An 18,631-nucleotide genomic window follows, 5' to 3' on the forward strand; every position below is an offset into this window, starting at 1 on the left:
ATTAATTCTGTTGCCTTGAGATGGTTAAGATGTGGTTCAAATAATAAATCAGATGTAGAATAATTAATCATACAGGTTATTGTATCATAAGAAGTTTGGACAAGACTGCTTTTGAAATTCTAATTTTTATTTATAGGCCACTGATGATCCTTAACAAGTACTGCCCCAAATGTTGCCCCACTCTGCAGTCCTTTCAATGACAAAAAGAGTGAAAACCTGCTGACTTAATTTCTGTCAAAATGGTGGAACCATTTTCAGGCCAGGAACCTAATGAACTAATTTTCAAGATTTGCCATGGCTCCTTAATTTATCTAAGTATTAGCATCCTGCCTCCAGGTTGCCAGACCATTCAAGAAGGGCAGTGGGATGATTGGTCCATATTGTCACAGTAATGATTCCTAAATAAATGGGTTACAAGGGCTCACCAGCACATGAATTTTTGAGGCTTCAGCAACCACAGGAATGGAGAGGAGACCTGGGAATGTGGCTTCCTGGGTCTCTCACTCTTGCCTGGAAGATCTGTTGAGGGGTCTGATTGGCTGCAGTGAAGTAAGGTCTCCCAAGGACAGGAGGAAGAGGACAATCTTTCCAACCAAGCTGATAGAAGTGACTGAGGAAGTCAGCAGCAGTGGCGAGCTCCCTCCAACCTGGAGACAGAGCACCAAGAGGATCCAGGACCTCAGGAGGGCATGACCGGTGGGTGGGACAATGTGACATAGGTGCCAAGACCCACAACCTGACTTGTCCAGCATAGTCGTGCATAGCATTCCTCAGATCACCACACTTTGCAGCTCTACTCAATCGTCTCTCTCAAGACACCCCACATCCCCATCTGAACAGATAATACACACCCACTCTTAGACTATTGCCCTCTTGCACCCATGTTTCAATCACCCTGCACAAATGTTGTCTTTCCCACCTATCCAGAAAGTCATTACAAATACTTACACCTCTCTGTTTCCTCTCATTACTAGAGAAGGGGACATATATGCTGGAGGGAGGCAGAGGCACAAGGTGGAAGGGGGGTGGTGGAATTTGTGTTGGCCACTGGCAATGCATACCCTCCTGATCCACTGGGAAGGAGGTCTTTTTCCAGGAGATGTCAGCAATGATTTGCCGTGAGAACCTGAACATCCTGAGGCTCTGGTGCTCAGACATGTTGAGAGATCCGAGCCTCTGCCTTGTATTGGGAGTCAACACCTTTTTCCAGCTGGATCATGGTGTCCATCCCCTCTGACCTATGGAGGGGCATGTGGCTGGCAGCTGGTGCTGGTGCTGCTGCTGCAGCTGGTGCTGCGGATGCTGCTTCTGCTCATCAGAAGTGGAAGGTAGGGCAGCATAACTTACTCCCATGCCATGTTGAAGGCTCGCAGCAGGGAAGTGCAGTTGAATGTGATTGAAGTGCTCGACAGGTGAAGTACCTTCCAAGAAGTTGACAATCACCTGTCAAACAGTGATAGCACCCTTGGTGAAGATGTACTTTGAGCAGCAGCCTCTCAATGACCCTGGCTGGAACTCTTCAATGTAATTGATCAAAGCCTTCTCAGCTTCACTGAGGTTTCACTGAAGAAGCTCTTCCTGCTGTGCACTCACCTTGGTGACCCTGGCGAGTTGCTGAGAGGTTGGCAAACAGGTGCCCTGGCTGAGAAATCCAGATTTGAGGGTTAAAATAGGTCTTAAGTGGCTTTGTAACTAGTTAATAATTGCTTACCCAAAAGATTCAGGAGGGGTCCCCGCTCAACTTCAATGCCAGCCTGCAGAAACCTGGGATGCGGCCGAACGATGTCAGTATCCTGACCCAACATCAATTGGTGGGTGGGGGTGGGGGAGGTGGGTGTGTGGAGTTTAACTTCACACATGCTCCCCCTCACCTGGAAATATTCACCCATGATGTATACTTCATCTAAACATACAGTAATTAAACACACTTGGTGGGCTGCTTTGAAAGTGCTAAGCTATTATATTCTGACAATGACCAAATAATACAATACAAGCAATAGGCTTTGCTCATAATCACTGCTCAGGTTTCAGAAATCATCTCTCATTTACCATCACAGATGTAGTAATAACAGAAAATTCTAAATAAATTCTAACTGCAGTTCTGATTTGGCCACGATCATTGAGTCTCAGCAATTATCAGAAACATCCTGGAAGTAACTACTGATGTACTTTCCAAGACTGTACAAGGCTGTTTGCTTTGTGCTCATTTTAATGGTCACCTGTTTTCTTCCATCTTATAAACAGCCATGAGACCCCATTGAGTGTTAGCATGGCTGACCTCAAATGAAATAACCTGTGTACACAAATGACCTGCCTTTGAGGAGTAGCTGCTTGCATTACAACTATCATGGAGGATTGAATTCAACAACAGGCTTACTTATGACAATCTTCACCAATAACACTGCTTTGGCAAAATCCTGGCCCTAGTCTGGGTTCTAAACTCATTTATTAAATAGTTGGTCAGGTCATAAAATTGCTGCAAGTTCATTTAGTTCGGTATTGGTATGGACAAATGAAACATTTTTCAGGAACAATGTAAATGTAGTAACTGTAGCTTTGAGACTTATTGTGTTATAGTATCGCATGACAATGTGAACAATTCAGCTCTAAGCGCGGGGAACCTTAGAGTGGGAGTTCTTCTTCTAGTTGTGGAGCTTGAAGGAAGCATGTAACTGCAGCCTGTAATTTAAGTTGATATTTCTAATGAGAAGCCTGTATGGAAAATCAATTCCGTAACAGTATAACTTTAATTTTGATTTATATTTATATTTGTGTGTTAAGAAAGCTTTTAGTTTCATTCATTTTTTTTGTGAGCTTGGTGCCAGGAAGTCTGGAAGGCCTCCTAGCAAAAAGGTCAGGTTTTCCGGATTTGTTTGTATTAATGTATTTTTAATGAGGTTTTACAATCCTTGAAGTAAAGAGATGGGTTAAAAAGGAGTTAGTAGTTTAGTGATTTTGGAAAAAAACAAAGTAGGAAAACAACTGTGCTGTCGCCTAGCGATAGGGGTCCAGTGACACACAGAAAGACAGAAAAGATGTTCATAGTGTGTATTTCAGAGGGAGGACATAGCAGTTCTAAGCTCTCTAGTAAGAAATACTGCAAGGTTGCCCAGGACTGAGTTTAGGGAACTCATAGGCAGGATTTTAACCTCTTCGGACAGGCAGGCCGGGGAGTGGCTGCGAAACCAACCACCGCCCGATATCGTGCCCTGACTGCGATTTCATGCTGGCTGCCCAATTAATAGCCAGCCAGCTTGAAAGGCATGCTTATAGCCTCAGCTGCTGGGGTTGGGGCGGGAGCAGCACGCACGCTGAAGTGTGCACATGCGAGGGGGTGCACTCAGTGAAAGCTCCCTGAAAGCACAGAGCTGTCTCAGGGAGCAAAAGATTTTTAACAATATGAATAAAGAATTGAAAAATAAGGAAAACATGTCCTCTCATGTGACTCTAACATGTTAAAAATGAGTTTTAAAAGTTTTTGTTTTTTTAAAAAATCACTGGTCGAAACCTCATCACACCCGTGGATGAGGTTTCACAAAAAACGCAAAGGCTGTTTGGCCTTTTCACTCGCCTGCCAACCATAAAGTTGGACAGGCAGAGAAAAATTCACTTCAATGAATTCATTAATGGGCTTAACAGCCCTCTTAATTAATTACTTACTTCAACCCTTGGCACCCACCGACTGAAGTATCATGCACTATTTCACACTCGTGCATGTCGGGCGTGCGCCCACACACCGAGCTGAAAATCATGGCCCTTGTGTTTGCTCTGCGGTTGAAGTAATAGTGAGTTTAGAGTACGGTTTTGGGTGTCTCAGGGAGAGATACCAGTTGGGGAAAAAGCATCTAGTGAATGTTCGGAGTTCTGCCAGAAAAAAATCTTTGCAACTGGGCCAGCCTAAGCCTTGGCGTTAAATCTTCACTGGGTTCTGAGTCTGTAAGGGTATTGTTGGCATAAAAGAAATGGTGTCAGTTTGAACCATTTCTTGTGTTTGTATTGAGATCTTTCCAACCATTTTTTTTTGTCTGGTGTAATATAGTTCATTTTTCTTAAGTAACAAATGTTTTATTCATTATGTTAAAAGTTCATCAGCAGACTCCTGTGAATTTGTTCAGTAACTTTCCTCCATGGTTTCTAAACAAAAAACAACATTAGGATCTATCAAGCCAGGTTTCACTCTGGGATCTGACTTGTCCAGTATTAACATCAGCTGTGCCTTCAGGTCCTATGATTCCACGTTATCACGTTTTCTCAATTTTACTTTAAAAACCTATAAAATGATTTCTTCTGCTTGTCACAAATGTCATATTGTTCCCTAATTCTTTTCTAATTCCACCTTACTTTCAATCTTAGAAAGGGATTTTTAAATATATCTTAATTGGAAACAGTGCCCCTGAGATCTCTAGAATCCCATTCCAATGCCAGAAATATGATAGAGTGAGACTTTCACCGCTAGTCTACCTTAGCTCAGATCCTGTTCCAAATCCTGGCTTGTGTGCACAAAGTAGGTGACTGCCTGTGCCATTTTTAGTCATTCATGACTGACTTTCCCTTGTGGGGGTAGCAGGGGAAGAAATTTTCCATGGTACCTTGTCATTCCATTTGGGTGAAAGGTGAAGGTGCCACTCTAATTGGTGCTGGCTCAGGAATTGATTGCCATTAGAAGACCAGCAATTTTGGCCCTACTTCCACCAGCACATTAATCTAATAGGCAAGTATACCTGCACCATACATCATGCAAGCACACTTCTCATTCAGGGCAAAGGAAGAGGTGCTGGCATGATTTCGGGCGGATGTCATTCTGCCAGCTCCATCTCTCCTTCCAATGTCAACACTGGGTACACAAAGGTGAGTCTGTCAGATTCTTTTGTCATTTGAAAAAAATGAACGATAGCCAATTATGTTCCTTAATTCTGGCCCTGCAACTGCTGACACCTCAATAGAACATTTCTATGTGTAGGAGTTTCAGAGCCTGTAATGCAGAAGTTAGGGTAGGGCAGCCAACAAAATTATTGCTTAGGAATTATAGTCCACTGTTTCACTGCTGGTGTATTTTGTGTGTGATTTTTTTTCCCCATTAGTGTTTCAATCCATTTCCCACGTGTCTATTGCATTTTGGTACACACCTCGCAGGTCTGAAGCATCAAAAAGCATAGCAATGAGAGCAAAAAAAGCTGAAAAAACTCAGCAGGTCAAGCAACTTCTGTGAAAAGAGGAACAGAGTTAATGTTTCAGATCAGTTATTTTTCATTGGACTTTTGCAGAAAGGTTAGTGACCTGAAGCACTAATTCTGCTTCTCTCTCCAGAGAAGCTGCTGAACCTGAACATTTCCAATATTTTGTTTTTATTTCAGATTTCCAGCATCCATTGTATTTTGCTTTTGTATGACAATGAGAGAATATTTTTATTCATTAATGGGATGTGGACATCATTGGCTAGGCCAGCATTTATTGCCCATCTCTGATTGCCCTTGTTCAGTGGGCATTTAAGAGTCAACCGCATTGCTGTGGGTCTGGAGTCACATGCAGGCCAGACCAGGTAAGGATGGCAGATTTCCTTCCCTAAAGAACATTAGTAAACCAGATGGGTTTTTATAACAATCAGCAATGTGATTCAAAACAAATGTCTACAGTCACACAATAATAATCAGCTATGGGTTAAGTTAAACTTGGAACAAAGTTACAACATACTGTGGCATCAGGAGATAAAGAACTAATGTTGCATCTTTCACAATCAATTAAGCACTTTTGAAGTTTGTGATATAGTTTGTTTGTAAAGTAGGGAAATGCGGCCAATTTGTGCTCAGTACGGTTCCATAAACAGAAATGAGATAAATGACCAGGTAAATCTGATATTACTGATGTTGGTTGAGGTATAACTATTGGTCAGGACACCAGAAGAATTCCCTTCTTCAAAGTAATGCCATGGGGTATTTTATATCCATTTAAGAGGGTAATTTAAAATCTTATCCAAAATGGCACCTCTGACGTCGAGACACTTCCTCAGTATTGCACTGGAGTGTCCACCTAATTTATGCACACAAATGGAGCTTGAAGCCACAAACTTTTGAGTCAGAGATGAGAGTGCTACTATTGAACCGAGGCTGAAACCTAATGAGATGTAACTGGATGAGAATAATGCAAAACTGTAATTATTCTCATTTGTTTTTGAATGCTTTGATATTCTACTATGCAGCCTAAAATGGAAGTTGCGTGAACACTACTTGGCAAGTCAATGGTGTGCCTTAATTCACTTACTGTCCTTTTAAATGCCTGGAAATTAAGCTTGGAACATTTGGAAACATGGTGAGAAATGTGATTTTATTAGCAGTATATACACACTCACCTGACTTAATTATAAACCTTGTGCAAAAGTTACGCTGACTGCTGTAAGTAAAGCCCAAGAGAAAAATATGTGCAAAAAGAAGATAAATCTGTACAATATTAAAGAGTTTCTGTCCCTTACCGGTGGAGCGTTGAAAATGTGAAGCGACGAACCTTTCAGTCCCAGAAACTTGTACTTGTAAAGATGATTGGAATCAGATCCTAGCAGCTTCTCACTCACCCATCCCATGTGAATTATCTGCAGAGGAAAACCTTAGAAAATTGAAAATTCAATCCTCAAATTCAAAACACTGTATTTTTTTATGATTCTTGCACACAAAGCCATTAATTTTGTAATGAAACCTTCAAGGGCTCTGTGCCGGGCATGATGTCTAAATCAGCTAGCAAATTGCTGAACTGGCTTATTGAGGAATCAACCCGTAAAAGTGCTCTGTGTGGAATTATGAGGATTTGATTCCAATTCAGAGTGACAGCCTCCATTGTTGCAATGGCACAACAAGGATAGGCCAAGCAAGTCCAAAATATTTATCAGTGTTGGCAGCTTACTTACAGAATGTGCAGTATTGCAGGTTCAATGTCACCTCACTTTTAATTGTGTGCCATGTGCATGACACCAGCAACTTTAAGGTATTTTAAAATCTCCAATCAGAACAACAACAAAGATGCGTGGTTTGACATAGCTTTCTATCTTTTGCTATTTTAAGGTATAGGCACAAATCTGAAACAACAAAATTGCTGATGTATTATCCCCATTCAAAACTATGGACTGAGAGTTCTAACTGGTGATTTCACATATTACTTCCTTACCTTTTAACTACACAATCAAAATATTTTTCTTTAAAAAGGTGTACACTTTTTTTAAACTGCACAGAAAGAAGGTAAATCTAGGTGAGAACTTTTGGTCAAAATGCTGCTAATTTTTATTAAGTGAAAATATTAACCTCAAGGGATTTTTTTTATTTTACAGAATGCTGCCATTCTTATTGGAATGAAGAGTCTCCCATTCAGGTTGAACACTCTGCTAGGCTTGCAGCAGCATCCACACTGGCCTGACAGATTATGCAGGGGCACTGTAAATCACGCTGTTGGCTGGAGAAGTGGATTGCCAGGACTTTAGTATTGTTGTCCTGGGTTGAACAATATCAAAGTACCTCAATGGGCTGTTTTGGATGGAGCTATTCTGGGACGTTGTTTGTCAAGTGTTGTTGCTAGAATGTTCCAACAGAGGGGAAAATATGACTCCCCACCAGTCAGAGAACTGATACTTAATAAATTCTGCTGGCTATCATTTTCTTCTCTGGACATCAGCACTTTGAATTAAAATTGCATGTTCCAGAATTTCTTTCATCCTAAAAAGGTTTTCAGCAGCAATCAATTTCAATGGCATCCATTTCTGCGCTAATATGGAGAATACCATTTGTAATTTCTAGAATATTGAAGGTGATAATTTATAGCCCCATTTCAGAAATTATGAAGAAAAATTCAGAAAGTGGAGCTTGTTTTACTGGGGAAAGACGACTGATAAATGATACTATCCAAGGTTTAAATTCAGAGCGACTTTTGTAGCATGCAGGCTATTTGACTTTGATTCTACTCACAGAAACAGAGGACATTTGTCCAAACTTAACAAGTCTCAAAGGTTCAGATTAGATTTTTTCTGTCTTCACACAAATTATGTGGAACAGAATTCTAAGGAAAAGTGTGGTTAATGTTATGTTAATTAATTCCTTTAACAAACACCTAGAAAAAATCTGGGTAATGGAACCGTAAGGTTTAAAAATATGCATAAGCACAAAGGGTGAGATATTCATGAGATATGATAGAATCTGTGCCACAAAGTCAATGAAGACTCGTTAAGTGATACAGATGATAATATCTGATTGGAGCCAGGAGTTTTGTTAAATTAGATAAGAACCTGGGAAAAATCCACAGTTTTATCTCCATGGAAATTTTTTGTTGCCTTTTTCATGAATATAAATTGATTGGAGCCTGTAGAAAGATCAGGCTTGGTGGGTCAAATGTCCTTTTCTTGTTCTACATTTTCCATATAATATTCCAAACCTTCTTTACCCCTTGGGTTCTGCAAAAGGATGACAGATGTCAAATAGGTCATAGCATCACGATATGACACTGATCGCATTCTCCAAGTGTAAAGATAGGTAGTTTGAAGGGTACCAGAATTTTTCCACTCTACTTGATAGCCAGCCTTGGGCAAGTTAATTGCCTGCTTTTGGGGAGCTAAAATGAAGCCAAGTAACAACTCTCTATTAATATTTTTGTTTTTACCTCCATTGTCAATTCTTTATCTCATCCTTCAGCTCTGCTATATCTTTGTAGTTTATTGTCATTATTTCCTACTACAAGTACTGCTTCAGTATCTATATGCGAGTATCCATTTATAAAATAATATTCATTTCTTCTTCGCCTCCAATTGTTAGTAGGAGCCTTTCTCCAGTAAACAAATGCTATTTCCCAATTACTGAAAAGGAACAGCAAAAAAAAACCTTCCAACTTCTCTATCTCAAAGATGACTGAAGCCCAAATATTTTAAACAGGGATTATTAAACAGGGATTTATTTAAACAGGGATTCTTCCATGATAAGAATTATTATTAAACAATGGTTTAATGCTGTCATTAATGCCAAGCTGTCATATCCCTTTAGATTTGACTGTTGGATATTTTCAAATTCCAGTTATCTATCTTTTAGTCACAGTTATGCAATACACTTTACCATTACAAAACTCTTGCCATCAGCTAGCAATTCTTGACATCCTTTTCACTCCTTGAAGTCTGATGGAGAACATTTTTTTTTACATGAAGGCATGTTTTTATTACAAGTATAATTTTTGCTCTGAAAGAGAGGTATCCTACCTGATCATTTGGAGAACAGCATTTATTGGCCATTTTCATCTGTATGGTTAAAATAATATATAGAATTAAAATCATGTCTCCAAACAGTCACATTTTGCGACCCTTTTGGGTTTAATTTATGACCATTTGGAAAGGTATGCAAATCTTGAAATTACTATTTTATCATGCAAATGCTTAATATGCTCCTATTAAGTTCCTTTCTCCATTATTTTAAGAGGGGTCTGTTTATGTTAAATTGATCAAAATCTCTGGTAAATTAACCCAGGAGTGCATTAAAACATTAGTATAGTAAAATCACGAACATAATTCCTAACTTTCGGTTGTCAGAAAAACATTTTTTTTTAATCCACTGACTGGAAACCCAAATTAAACTTTTAAAAACAGATGCTTTTTTAAATTCAGTGTGGCCACTTCCTAATTCACTCGCCAGGTACACAAGACCCAACAGATGGACCAGACCCACCAGACCGAACACCCAGCAGACAATGGATTTCAAGACTGCTTTGCCCATCTACCTGATAGCTTTTTTTAAACAAGGGCTTAATAACAGTGGGTATCCTCCATCTATCTTGCCCAGTTTTTCTTCTATATAAGGTAAATTGTTTGCCTCCATGGAAGAAAAAAGTCAAGAAGCAAATAAATAAACACATAAACAAAAAGGAATGAAAATAGTAGGAAACAAGAGGGAATATTAAAGATTTTATGATTTTTATATAAAAATGAATAATCAGAAGGCATGATGAAAATAAAGTAATGAATAAAAACAAAAAGGAGAAGGAAGATACAAGGCAATAGCCAGGTCTCACAATGAAATGGAAACATTGCATAAGTCTTTCCTCCTCGTCTCTTCACCGCTTGCAAATTTCTTCCCCCAAAATTTGGTGAATATGCATAATGTTTGTTTAGTATTTATTCTCTAAATTGCAGTGTCATGCTTATTTATGAAGAGAACAAATCATTTCATTGTTTCCTGTCAGGGACCATTTCTAAATTAGATTTTTGACAAAAAGCCACTTTAGAAATGAAGATGATCAATGCAGGCCAGTCTTCCTAAGTCAACACCATTGACATAAAACACAATATTTTTCTCTTTAATTACAGTTCGGGGATTGAAACAGGAATGCCTCAAGGCAAGTTTATTCTAGTTTGCCCAGGCAGGAAGAGAGCTTTAATATACTTCATGTCATGGACCATATATTCATATCATTATTTTAATTAAAAATATATACTATTTGCAGCTAAAAGACTTACATTTTGCAGGGTTAAATCATTAATGTTGGTTGATATTGCCCGCAGCCAGTCAGCGCTCTCTTGGGCAGTGTAGAACTGAAAGATGCCAGTGCTTATTCCATCCAGTGCCACAATTTCAAAAGTGTTAGGCCTAAAGCAGGAGGAGAAAAATCTCTAAAGCATTCATCAAATCAGTCTAAAAGATAAGGCAGCGTCTCTCACTAAGCTTTATTATTAGTTGGGATCCTTCACATGAAATGTAAATGTTTAGATTTTTTTTATTCATTCAAGAGATGTGGGCATTGCTGGCTAAGCCAGTATTTATTTCCCACACCTAATTGCCCTTGAGAAGGCGGTGGTGAGTTGCCTAATTGAACTGCTACAGCCCATGTGGTGTAGGTACATCCACAGTGCTGTTATGGAGGGCTTCCAGGATTTTGACCCAGCGACAGCGAAGGAACAGCAGGCAATATATTTCCAAGTCAGAATGATGGGTGGCTTGGAGGGGAACATCCAGGTGGTGGTGTTCCCATATATTTGCTGCCCTTGTCCTTCTAGAAGGTAGTTGTCGTGGGTTTGAAAGATGCCGTCTAAGGAGCCTGTCTAAGTGTATCTTATAGATGGCACAGGCTGCTACTTCTGTGCGTCAGTGGTGGAGGGAGTTAATGTTTGTCGATGGGATGCCAATCAAGCAGGCTGCTTTGTCCTGGATGGTGCACAGCTTCTTGAGTGTTGTTGGAGCTGCACTCATCCAGGCAAGGGGAGAGTATTTCATCACATTCCTGACTTGTGCCTTGTAGATTGTGGACAGACTTTGGGGAGTCAGGAGGTGAGTTACTCACTGCAGGATTCCTAGCCTCTGACCTGCTGTTGTAGCCACAGTATTTATATGGCTAGTCCAGTTCAGATTCTGGGCAATAGTAGCCCCCAGGATGTTGATAGTGAGGGATTCAGTGATGGTAATGCCATTGAATGTCAAGGGGCAATGGTTAGATTCTCTCTTGTTGGAGATGGTCATTGCCTGGCACTTATGTGGTGCGAATGTTACCTGCCACTTGTCAAACCAAGCCTGGATGTTGACCAGGTCTTGCTGCATTTGGACATGGACTGCTTCAGTATCTGAGGAGTCGCGAATGGTGCTGAACTTTGTGCAATCATCAGCAAACATCCCCACTTCTGACCCTATGATGGAGGGAAGGTCATTGATGAAGCAGCTGAAGGTGGTTGGGCCTAGGACTCTACCCTGAGGAACTCCTGCAGTGATGTCCTGGAGCTGAGATGACTGATCTCCAACAACCACAACCATTTTCCTTTGTGCTAGGTATGACTCCAACCAGTGAAGAATTTACCCTGATTCTCATTGACTCCAGTTTTGCTAGGGCCCCTTGATGCCACACCCAGTCAAATGCTGCCTTGTGGAGTGGTCACTGTTGTAATGTAGGATACGGCAGTCAACTCATGCACAGTAAACTCTCACAAATAGTAAGTACATAACCCGTTTAAGGTGGCAGCTGAGGGATCAGTTAAGGCACTAGGTGATCTCCCCTGTTCGTTTGCAAGTTATACTGTGGCTTTGTTTACATCCATCTGAGAGGGCACCTCAAACAGAGCAGCAGTTCCTTAAGTGCTAGCTTCAGTTGTTTGCTTAAGACTCTGGTGTAGGATTTGAACCCAAAATCCTCTGCTTCAGAGACAAGATTAGTACAACTGAGCCACAGCTGAGGTAGTGTTCATTTTTAACAGTAGAATAATCAACTCCTTAGAACACTTAAGAAAAGTTTTCAGGAGATCCCTTTGGTCTACTTTATTCTATACATCTAATGTTCAAAATCGAGCCCTTTCATTACAATGTGAAAATACAACAGCACGGCTGAGCATTTGAGTGATGTTATATCGTCAGAGACCAGCACATAGCTTTTGCATCTAATCATCAAATAAACTTTCAGTGCCAAATCTGTCATCGTTTGAAAAATGTATACTTAATAAATGGTGAAATATCAAACAATGGCATTCTAATCATCAGATAGCTCATCCATAACCTCATGGTATAAAGGTTTGTATCATAGACTAAAACAAACTGGCCAGTTATTTGAAATTATTAACGACCATAGTGTTTTTAAATCAGTAAACATAAAACGTCAGAATCAATTATTAGCTATGACTTGTAAAATGTCCACTTAACTCCAATTATTATTAAAATTTGCATTGAAAAGATTTTCATCAGTAACGTTAACTAACATTTTAATGATTAGAAATTAATATCAGGGACACCACCAACTCAGATTAACTTTATATGTATAAACAGACCAGCTCCTTTCATTAATATTGGGTTCATTGCTATTTAAACAGCCAACTGAAGGGAGTGCCTGCTTTGCACACCCAGCAAAGTTGTCAATTCTTGATGGATGCATTCCTGGAGGTTTCGTCACATGATTTCCTGTCACCCATCCCCATTATTAGTTACCTGACATGTCTATCCTTGCAGTGCATCACCTACACAAGCCAATTCATAAGCGACCAGACTCTGGGCAGAACCGTCTCAGATTTGCACTAAGTGTGGTAGTGAATGGGTAAAACGATATTTTACTCGCCTGTCGTAATGGTGGGTTTTTATAGCATATCATCCCAAACCTGCCACGTGATTTATACACTCCCAGGAAACACATTGTTTCCATGGGGGGGTGGGCTCTCATTCGCCCGCCCACCATCACCCTGCTGCTGCAAAACGCCGGGCACCATGTTTAAAGTCCAGCCGCAAACTCACATCTCAGTGCTTCCAGACCACCACTGCTGCACAGAAAACACGACCCTGAAACTGAAGAAGGCTGTAGCCCCTAGGTTCAGCAATGCACCCTTTGAGCACTTTATGGATGCCGTGGAGGCCTGCCAGGATGTCCTCTACCCCTGCTCTGGTCATATGATGGGCAGCAACAGCACTAACCTGGCTTGGGAGGCAGTGGCAGTGGTGGTCAGTGCCAATGGCCTACAAAAGAGGACATCCACCCAGTGCTGCAAGAGGATGAATGATCTCCCCCATTCCCCCAGAGAAAATCACTCTTCTCAGCACTCTCAACTCTCACACTCACAAACTCATCACACATCCACAGGGCCCTCACTCACTGCCAGTTCAAGGGATATCATAACTCACTCTCTCACACACACTGTCATTGTCCTCTTCCCATCTATGGGCCCACTCACCACCCACACAGGCCAGGCACACATCATCTGGCCCAGCAGGCGGCCTGCTTACACTTTCTCCATCTCTATTCATGCAGGACAAGTTGGCACATGACAAGAAGGAGAATTCACAGGCCAGTGGAGAAACGCCTGAAATCAAGGTCCTCATGGACTTTGGAAACAGAGCCATCCAGCTTGCCGGTGACAATCTGGACCAGTCCTGTGCAGATGGTGAGGTCAGCACTGCTCTACCAAGTGAGGATCCAGCAGTGCAGCATCCATCAAACCATGCTGTGAGTGATGTGTCCTGCTTCACAGGCCACTGCCATGCACTGATTATCTCTCCTTGCTTTCGCAGGCACATCTGCCAAACAGCCGATGGGTCAATGCACAGGGCCTCCAATCAAGCCACAAAGAAAACCCTGTAGAGGAATTCGGAGACACCTTCCCTGAAGTCCCATTACAGTGCACACCCAGACCCTCCACCAGTACAGAGACACACACCTCGGTGGGACCTAGCTTTAGGATAGCCTTGGGATCACAATTTGGTGAGCACATTGCACCGTCCGATCCACAGTAGGTGGAGGCAGGGACTTCCCAGGTTTCTGGCACTCTAAGGACTGCTGAAGGGCAGAACTTTGCCGAATTTGAGCCAGGTGGCGAGCCTCTGGATTCAGTCACGTCGCAGTTGCTGGAGCAGCAAAGGTAGGCTCGGGAACATCAGGAAGGGATGTCCGCTGTACTCCTCAGATTGCAAGGCGAGATGGAGGAGTCTGTCTGCCTTCAGGCTGAGGTGATAGCACCGGCATGCCAATGCCGAGGTCAACACTGGAAGGATGGTGGCCGCCATGGAGACCTTCATCCAGGACTTCATTCCTGCAATGCTGCATTGGCCCAACTCCATCGCTGATGCCACAGTTGGCCTCCAACCGTGTGTACATGAGAGGATGCCAGCTAGATGTCACTCCAGCTACTCCTTCTCCTCAAGGAGTCAGCTTGGGGCCCCTGGGCACCCATAGGGAGGAGGATCAGCAGGTGCAAACTTTGGGCCCATCCATCCAGGTGACTCCAACAGTGTCTGACCCATCAAACTCCTCTCTTCCTGTGACCTCAGCAGCTCCAGCTCCATAGGTCGAGGAGGGTTCCACTGCCACATAGCAGGACCCCAAAAGCAGGTCTGGGCCCACCAAGCCTTGTCCCTCCAGACGACATCTGCCAAGGTCATCACAGACTGGACGTCGCAGTCAGCAGTCTGATTCCACCTCTGCTGTGGATATCTGGGAAGCAACAAGACATAGCAGCAAGGTTAGGAAAGTTAAGGACAATCAGTTGCACAGCCTGGGCATGTGGGTTAATCACTTGTACATACTGTCACTATTGTCAATAAACTCTCAAGAATGTCTCCCAGCTCATGGGTCCTTGTTCTGATGAGCAGTGCTCTTTTCTTTCAGGTGTGAAACATTTCTGCACAAGGTAAGAGCCGGCGTCACAGTCCAGGGCCTCTTTCTTTTGCTTTGTGTAGCATTCAAACCAAAGTGATGGTCTGGCCTCACACTCCCTGAACATGTTACTGATGCCTGCGCCTCGATAGTGCTTGTCATTGCTGCCAGAATGTCGTGGGCAGGTGTCACAGAGTTCTAGCATTCTCTCTGCATGCTCTCAGCACCTTCAAGGTGGGGCTGGCCCCCCATCTCTTCAGCATCTTTGACCAATGATGCTGTGCGCCTAAAGGGCTCAGGTGCTGAAGGCAGATAAAGGATCAGATGCTTTTAAAGTTTCACGGCTGCATCTCTATGATATGGCTCTGATCACGAGCAAAAGTGATCTGCCCTCAGTCAGACAGGAATCAGACATTCTCAGAGGCTACGTGAAGATTTACACTCCATACACTCTGTCCTCACTGCATGTCATCATCGTCCTCCTGCAATTGAGTGACTGTTAGGGTCTCCACTGTGTCTCCATGACAGGAACATTCTCAGAGGGTATTCGCACTGCCATAAGCCAGACTGGAGTCAAATGTTCACAGATATGATGTGAAGAGCTATGGAGTCACCTCAGTGCATGTCATCATCATCCTCCATGAATCAATCAGCTATGAGGGCCTCCAAAGCGCTCCTGCCTCAACTAGCTAGTGTGAGGGCCTCATCCCCATCATCGCACCTTTGAGGACCTCCACGCTTTCATCCTCATCGGTGTCCTTCTCTTTGGAGGAGATGTTCAACTCCTCTATCTCCTCCTCAGCCAGCTTGTCTTCCAGTTGCAGTGCCAGGTTGTAAAAGGCGCAGCAGACAATGACGATGTGTGACACTCTCTGTGGACTGTATTGCAGGGCTCCACCAGACCGGTCCAGGCACCAGAACCTCCTTTTCAGCATCCCGATGGTTTGCTCCATCAAGCTGTGAGCTGCAGCATGAGCCTCGTTATACCCTCACTCTGCTGCAGTCTGAGGCCACTGCACGGATGTCATCAGCCACGGCCTTTGTGGGTAGCCCTTGTACCCAAGGAGCCATCCTGCAGCTTCTGTGGACCCTGGAAGACTCCAGGGATCTGCTACCAACTGAGGGTGTAGGTGTCATGCACACTCCCTGGAAACCATGCACACATCTGCATGATGTGTTTCTGGTAGTCTCACACCAGCTGTGCTTTCAGCGAGTGAAATGCCTTGTGGTTGACATAGTTAACTGCGTATTGTGATGGTGAGTACAGTCAATGGCACCCTGCACCTGTGGGAAATCCGAGATCTGGGCAAATCCAATCGCCCTTGTATACTGGCTGTCCCTGTCCTGGGAAAATTGCACCCTTGCAAAGATGGCATCCATGACCTCACGGATGAGTTTGTGGGTGGAGGCTTGTGATATCCCACAGAGGTCACCTGTGGAGCCCTGAAAGGAGCCACTGGCGTAGAAATTGAGTGCCGCGGTCACTTACACGGCCACTGGCAGTGGACACTCTTCATGTCCAAAATCCTGCAGCAAGTGGCAGACATGAACAATCAGTTCCCTGGACCTGTGCAGTCGTTGGTGACACTGGCTCTTGGTCATCTGCAGGAATGAAAGGTGACATTTATAGACCCTGGATGTCGCTAGGCGGCAGGCTGCAATGGCTCTTGGGCGGTGTGTGCGGGAGCTCCAGCCCCCTGAGTTATTTGCTTCTGCCTCTGCGCAGCCAGGAGCCTTAATCACTCTCTCCTCCGTTGTCTTCGCACTCTGTGGGCCATCAGGCATACAGGTATTTCACCAGGCTCCATGATCCTGATGTACTCCTCTGCAGGATGAAAGAGAGACACATGTGGTTAGCATGGTGCACTAAGAACCTGTTCTGGTTAAGTGTGATGGCCCCTTACCACTTCCTGCAGAGTGCTGGCCACTACTTGGATGGTCAGAGATTAGTGTGCTGCATGGCTGCCCTGTTACCTTGAGCTAAGGGGGAGACTGGTTCAAACCGGCGCTGTGAGTGCCTCCAGCAGTGCCTGCTCCATGGCCAGTTTAGCGAGGAGATTGTACAACTTGTGCAGTCATCTAACTGTTCTGCAGTCTACTGAAATGCTCATGAATTTGCAGCCTGTGCCTGTGGGCTGACAGTGCAGGAAAGCTCTGGAGCACTTGCTGGCACTTTGATGCCTCTGCGTTGCTTGAGTGGGCAGATAAGCTAGGAGCCCAACCCCAATCATTATCAATGTGGCTGTGCCTGAACTGTCTCAGTTGCAGAGGGCTGATCATTTTATACAGATTTCCCTAATGTGTGGCCACTTGCCTCGCCCACCCTATCCACCAATCCCCCCCACCCCAAATGCTTGTGCGCTATATTCAACTGCAGCACCACCCTTCATCCAGATCTCTTGATACCCCTGAAACTTGAGGTCCTGTAGGCGACCCAGGTGATCATTGCACAATGTTACTGCATACTCACCTCCAAGTTTCCCTCAAAGTGCAGCCCACCAAGTGCACACCTTTTATGTACTGTTATGAAACACGTCAGTGTGCTTTTCCACCAGCGTGGACGGGTGATCCAGCCCGGGAGGCGGGGGGTGACGATTCCGGAGGGCTGGCCTGATAATGATATGATGTATTGCAATAACATTCCTGAAACATGGCCCATTGTTGACGGGCTGAGCGGACGATCGTGAACTGGTTTCCTGGCGTCATAAAACCGATTGCGCCATATTGTCCACTCACGCCACCAATTACACCTGACGCTAGTGGGCACAGAAGAGTCCGCCCTTTGTTATTCAATTGTTTGCCTTTTTTAAATAATTGAGAAGCAAAAATTTTCATTGGAAATTGAAAACAAAGGACAAACCTGGAAGGTTGGCAACACTGACACCCAGTAAAAGGCCATATGGAAAGTGTAAATCTTACCACTATAGGACCAGGAGAAGCAAGAGTGTTCCTTTGGGCCTCACAAAGAAAGGTTAAGTCACTTCTATCCTGCCCTCCCCACCTTCCCAAACTTCTTTCCTCATGGCATGAGTGAGTGTCAGCCAGGTCTTCTCTGGGCCTCCAGACCTTCCTAGCCTCAACGTTGTTGAGGTGCGTCTGGATGCCCATTTTGGGTGGGCAGCTGGTTGGTGCTACATGAGGCCATGGTGTTAAAATGGACTGGAACTCCTGCCTTGCCCGCTGAGGGATCAGCCACACATCCCGGCGAACTTCCATCTGAGAGATAATGATTTTCCTGCACAGGAAGGAAAGGTCTTGCTAAAATCCCATTTGTTTTCTTTTGGCTGTTTCTACATTGTGAAAAAGACTCTCCTTGAAATGCAGTTATATGATATGACCAGGCTGAAACCAGTTCCTGTATATTGTGATGCGTAACCAGCAAGACCAGACTTATCTTTAGACTGTATTTGGCTGTGACTCCAGTTCTGCCCGACAGGAGTGGGATCAGTACATCTTTGTGCTTACATATGCACAGGGCTCTACTTTCCAAGTTGATAACTTATAATAATATAAAAACAAAAAAACTGCGGATGCTGGAAATCCAAAACAAAAACAGAATTACCTGGAA

The 18,631-nt window shown here is 43.4% G+C and overlaps 1 protein-coding gene across 1 annotated transcript in view; it reads right to left on the minus strand.

Annotated features, from left to right (window-relative positions):
- sntg2 (syntrophin, gamma 2) overlaps positions 1 to 18,631 on the minus strand; it is a 1,105,459-nt gene that overhangs the window by 105,769 nt on the left and 981,059 nt on the right. Inside the window, exons 11-13 of the mRNA XM_041187804.1 lie at positions 10,469 to 10,598; positions 9,218 to 9,256; positions 6,467 to 6,583 (exon numbers count right to left, since the gene is read on the minus strand). Of these exons, the coding sequence (XP_041043738.1) occupies positions 6,467 to 6,583; positions 9,218 to 9,256; positions 10,469 to 10,598 (286 nt within the window). The remainder of the gene's footprint in view (positions 1 to 6,466; positions 6,584 to 9,217; positions 9,257 to 10,468; positions 10,599 to 18,631) is intronic.

The sequence above is a fragment of the Carcharodon carcharias genome, chromosome 5 (genome assembly GCF_017639515.1).
Source record: "Carcharodon carcharias isolate sCarCar2 chromosome 5, sCarCar2.pri, whole genome shotgun sequence".
Taxonomy (NCBI): domain Eukaryota; kingdom Metazoa; phylum Chordata; class Chondrichthyes; order Lamniformes; family Lamnidae; genus Carcharodon; species Carcharodon carcharias.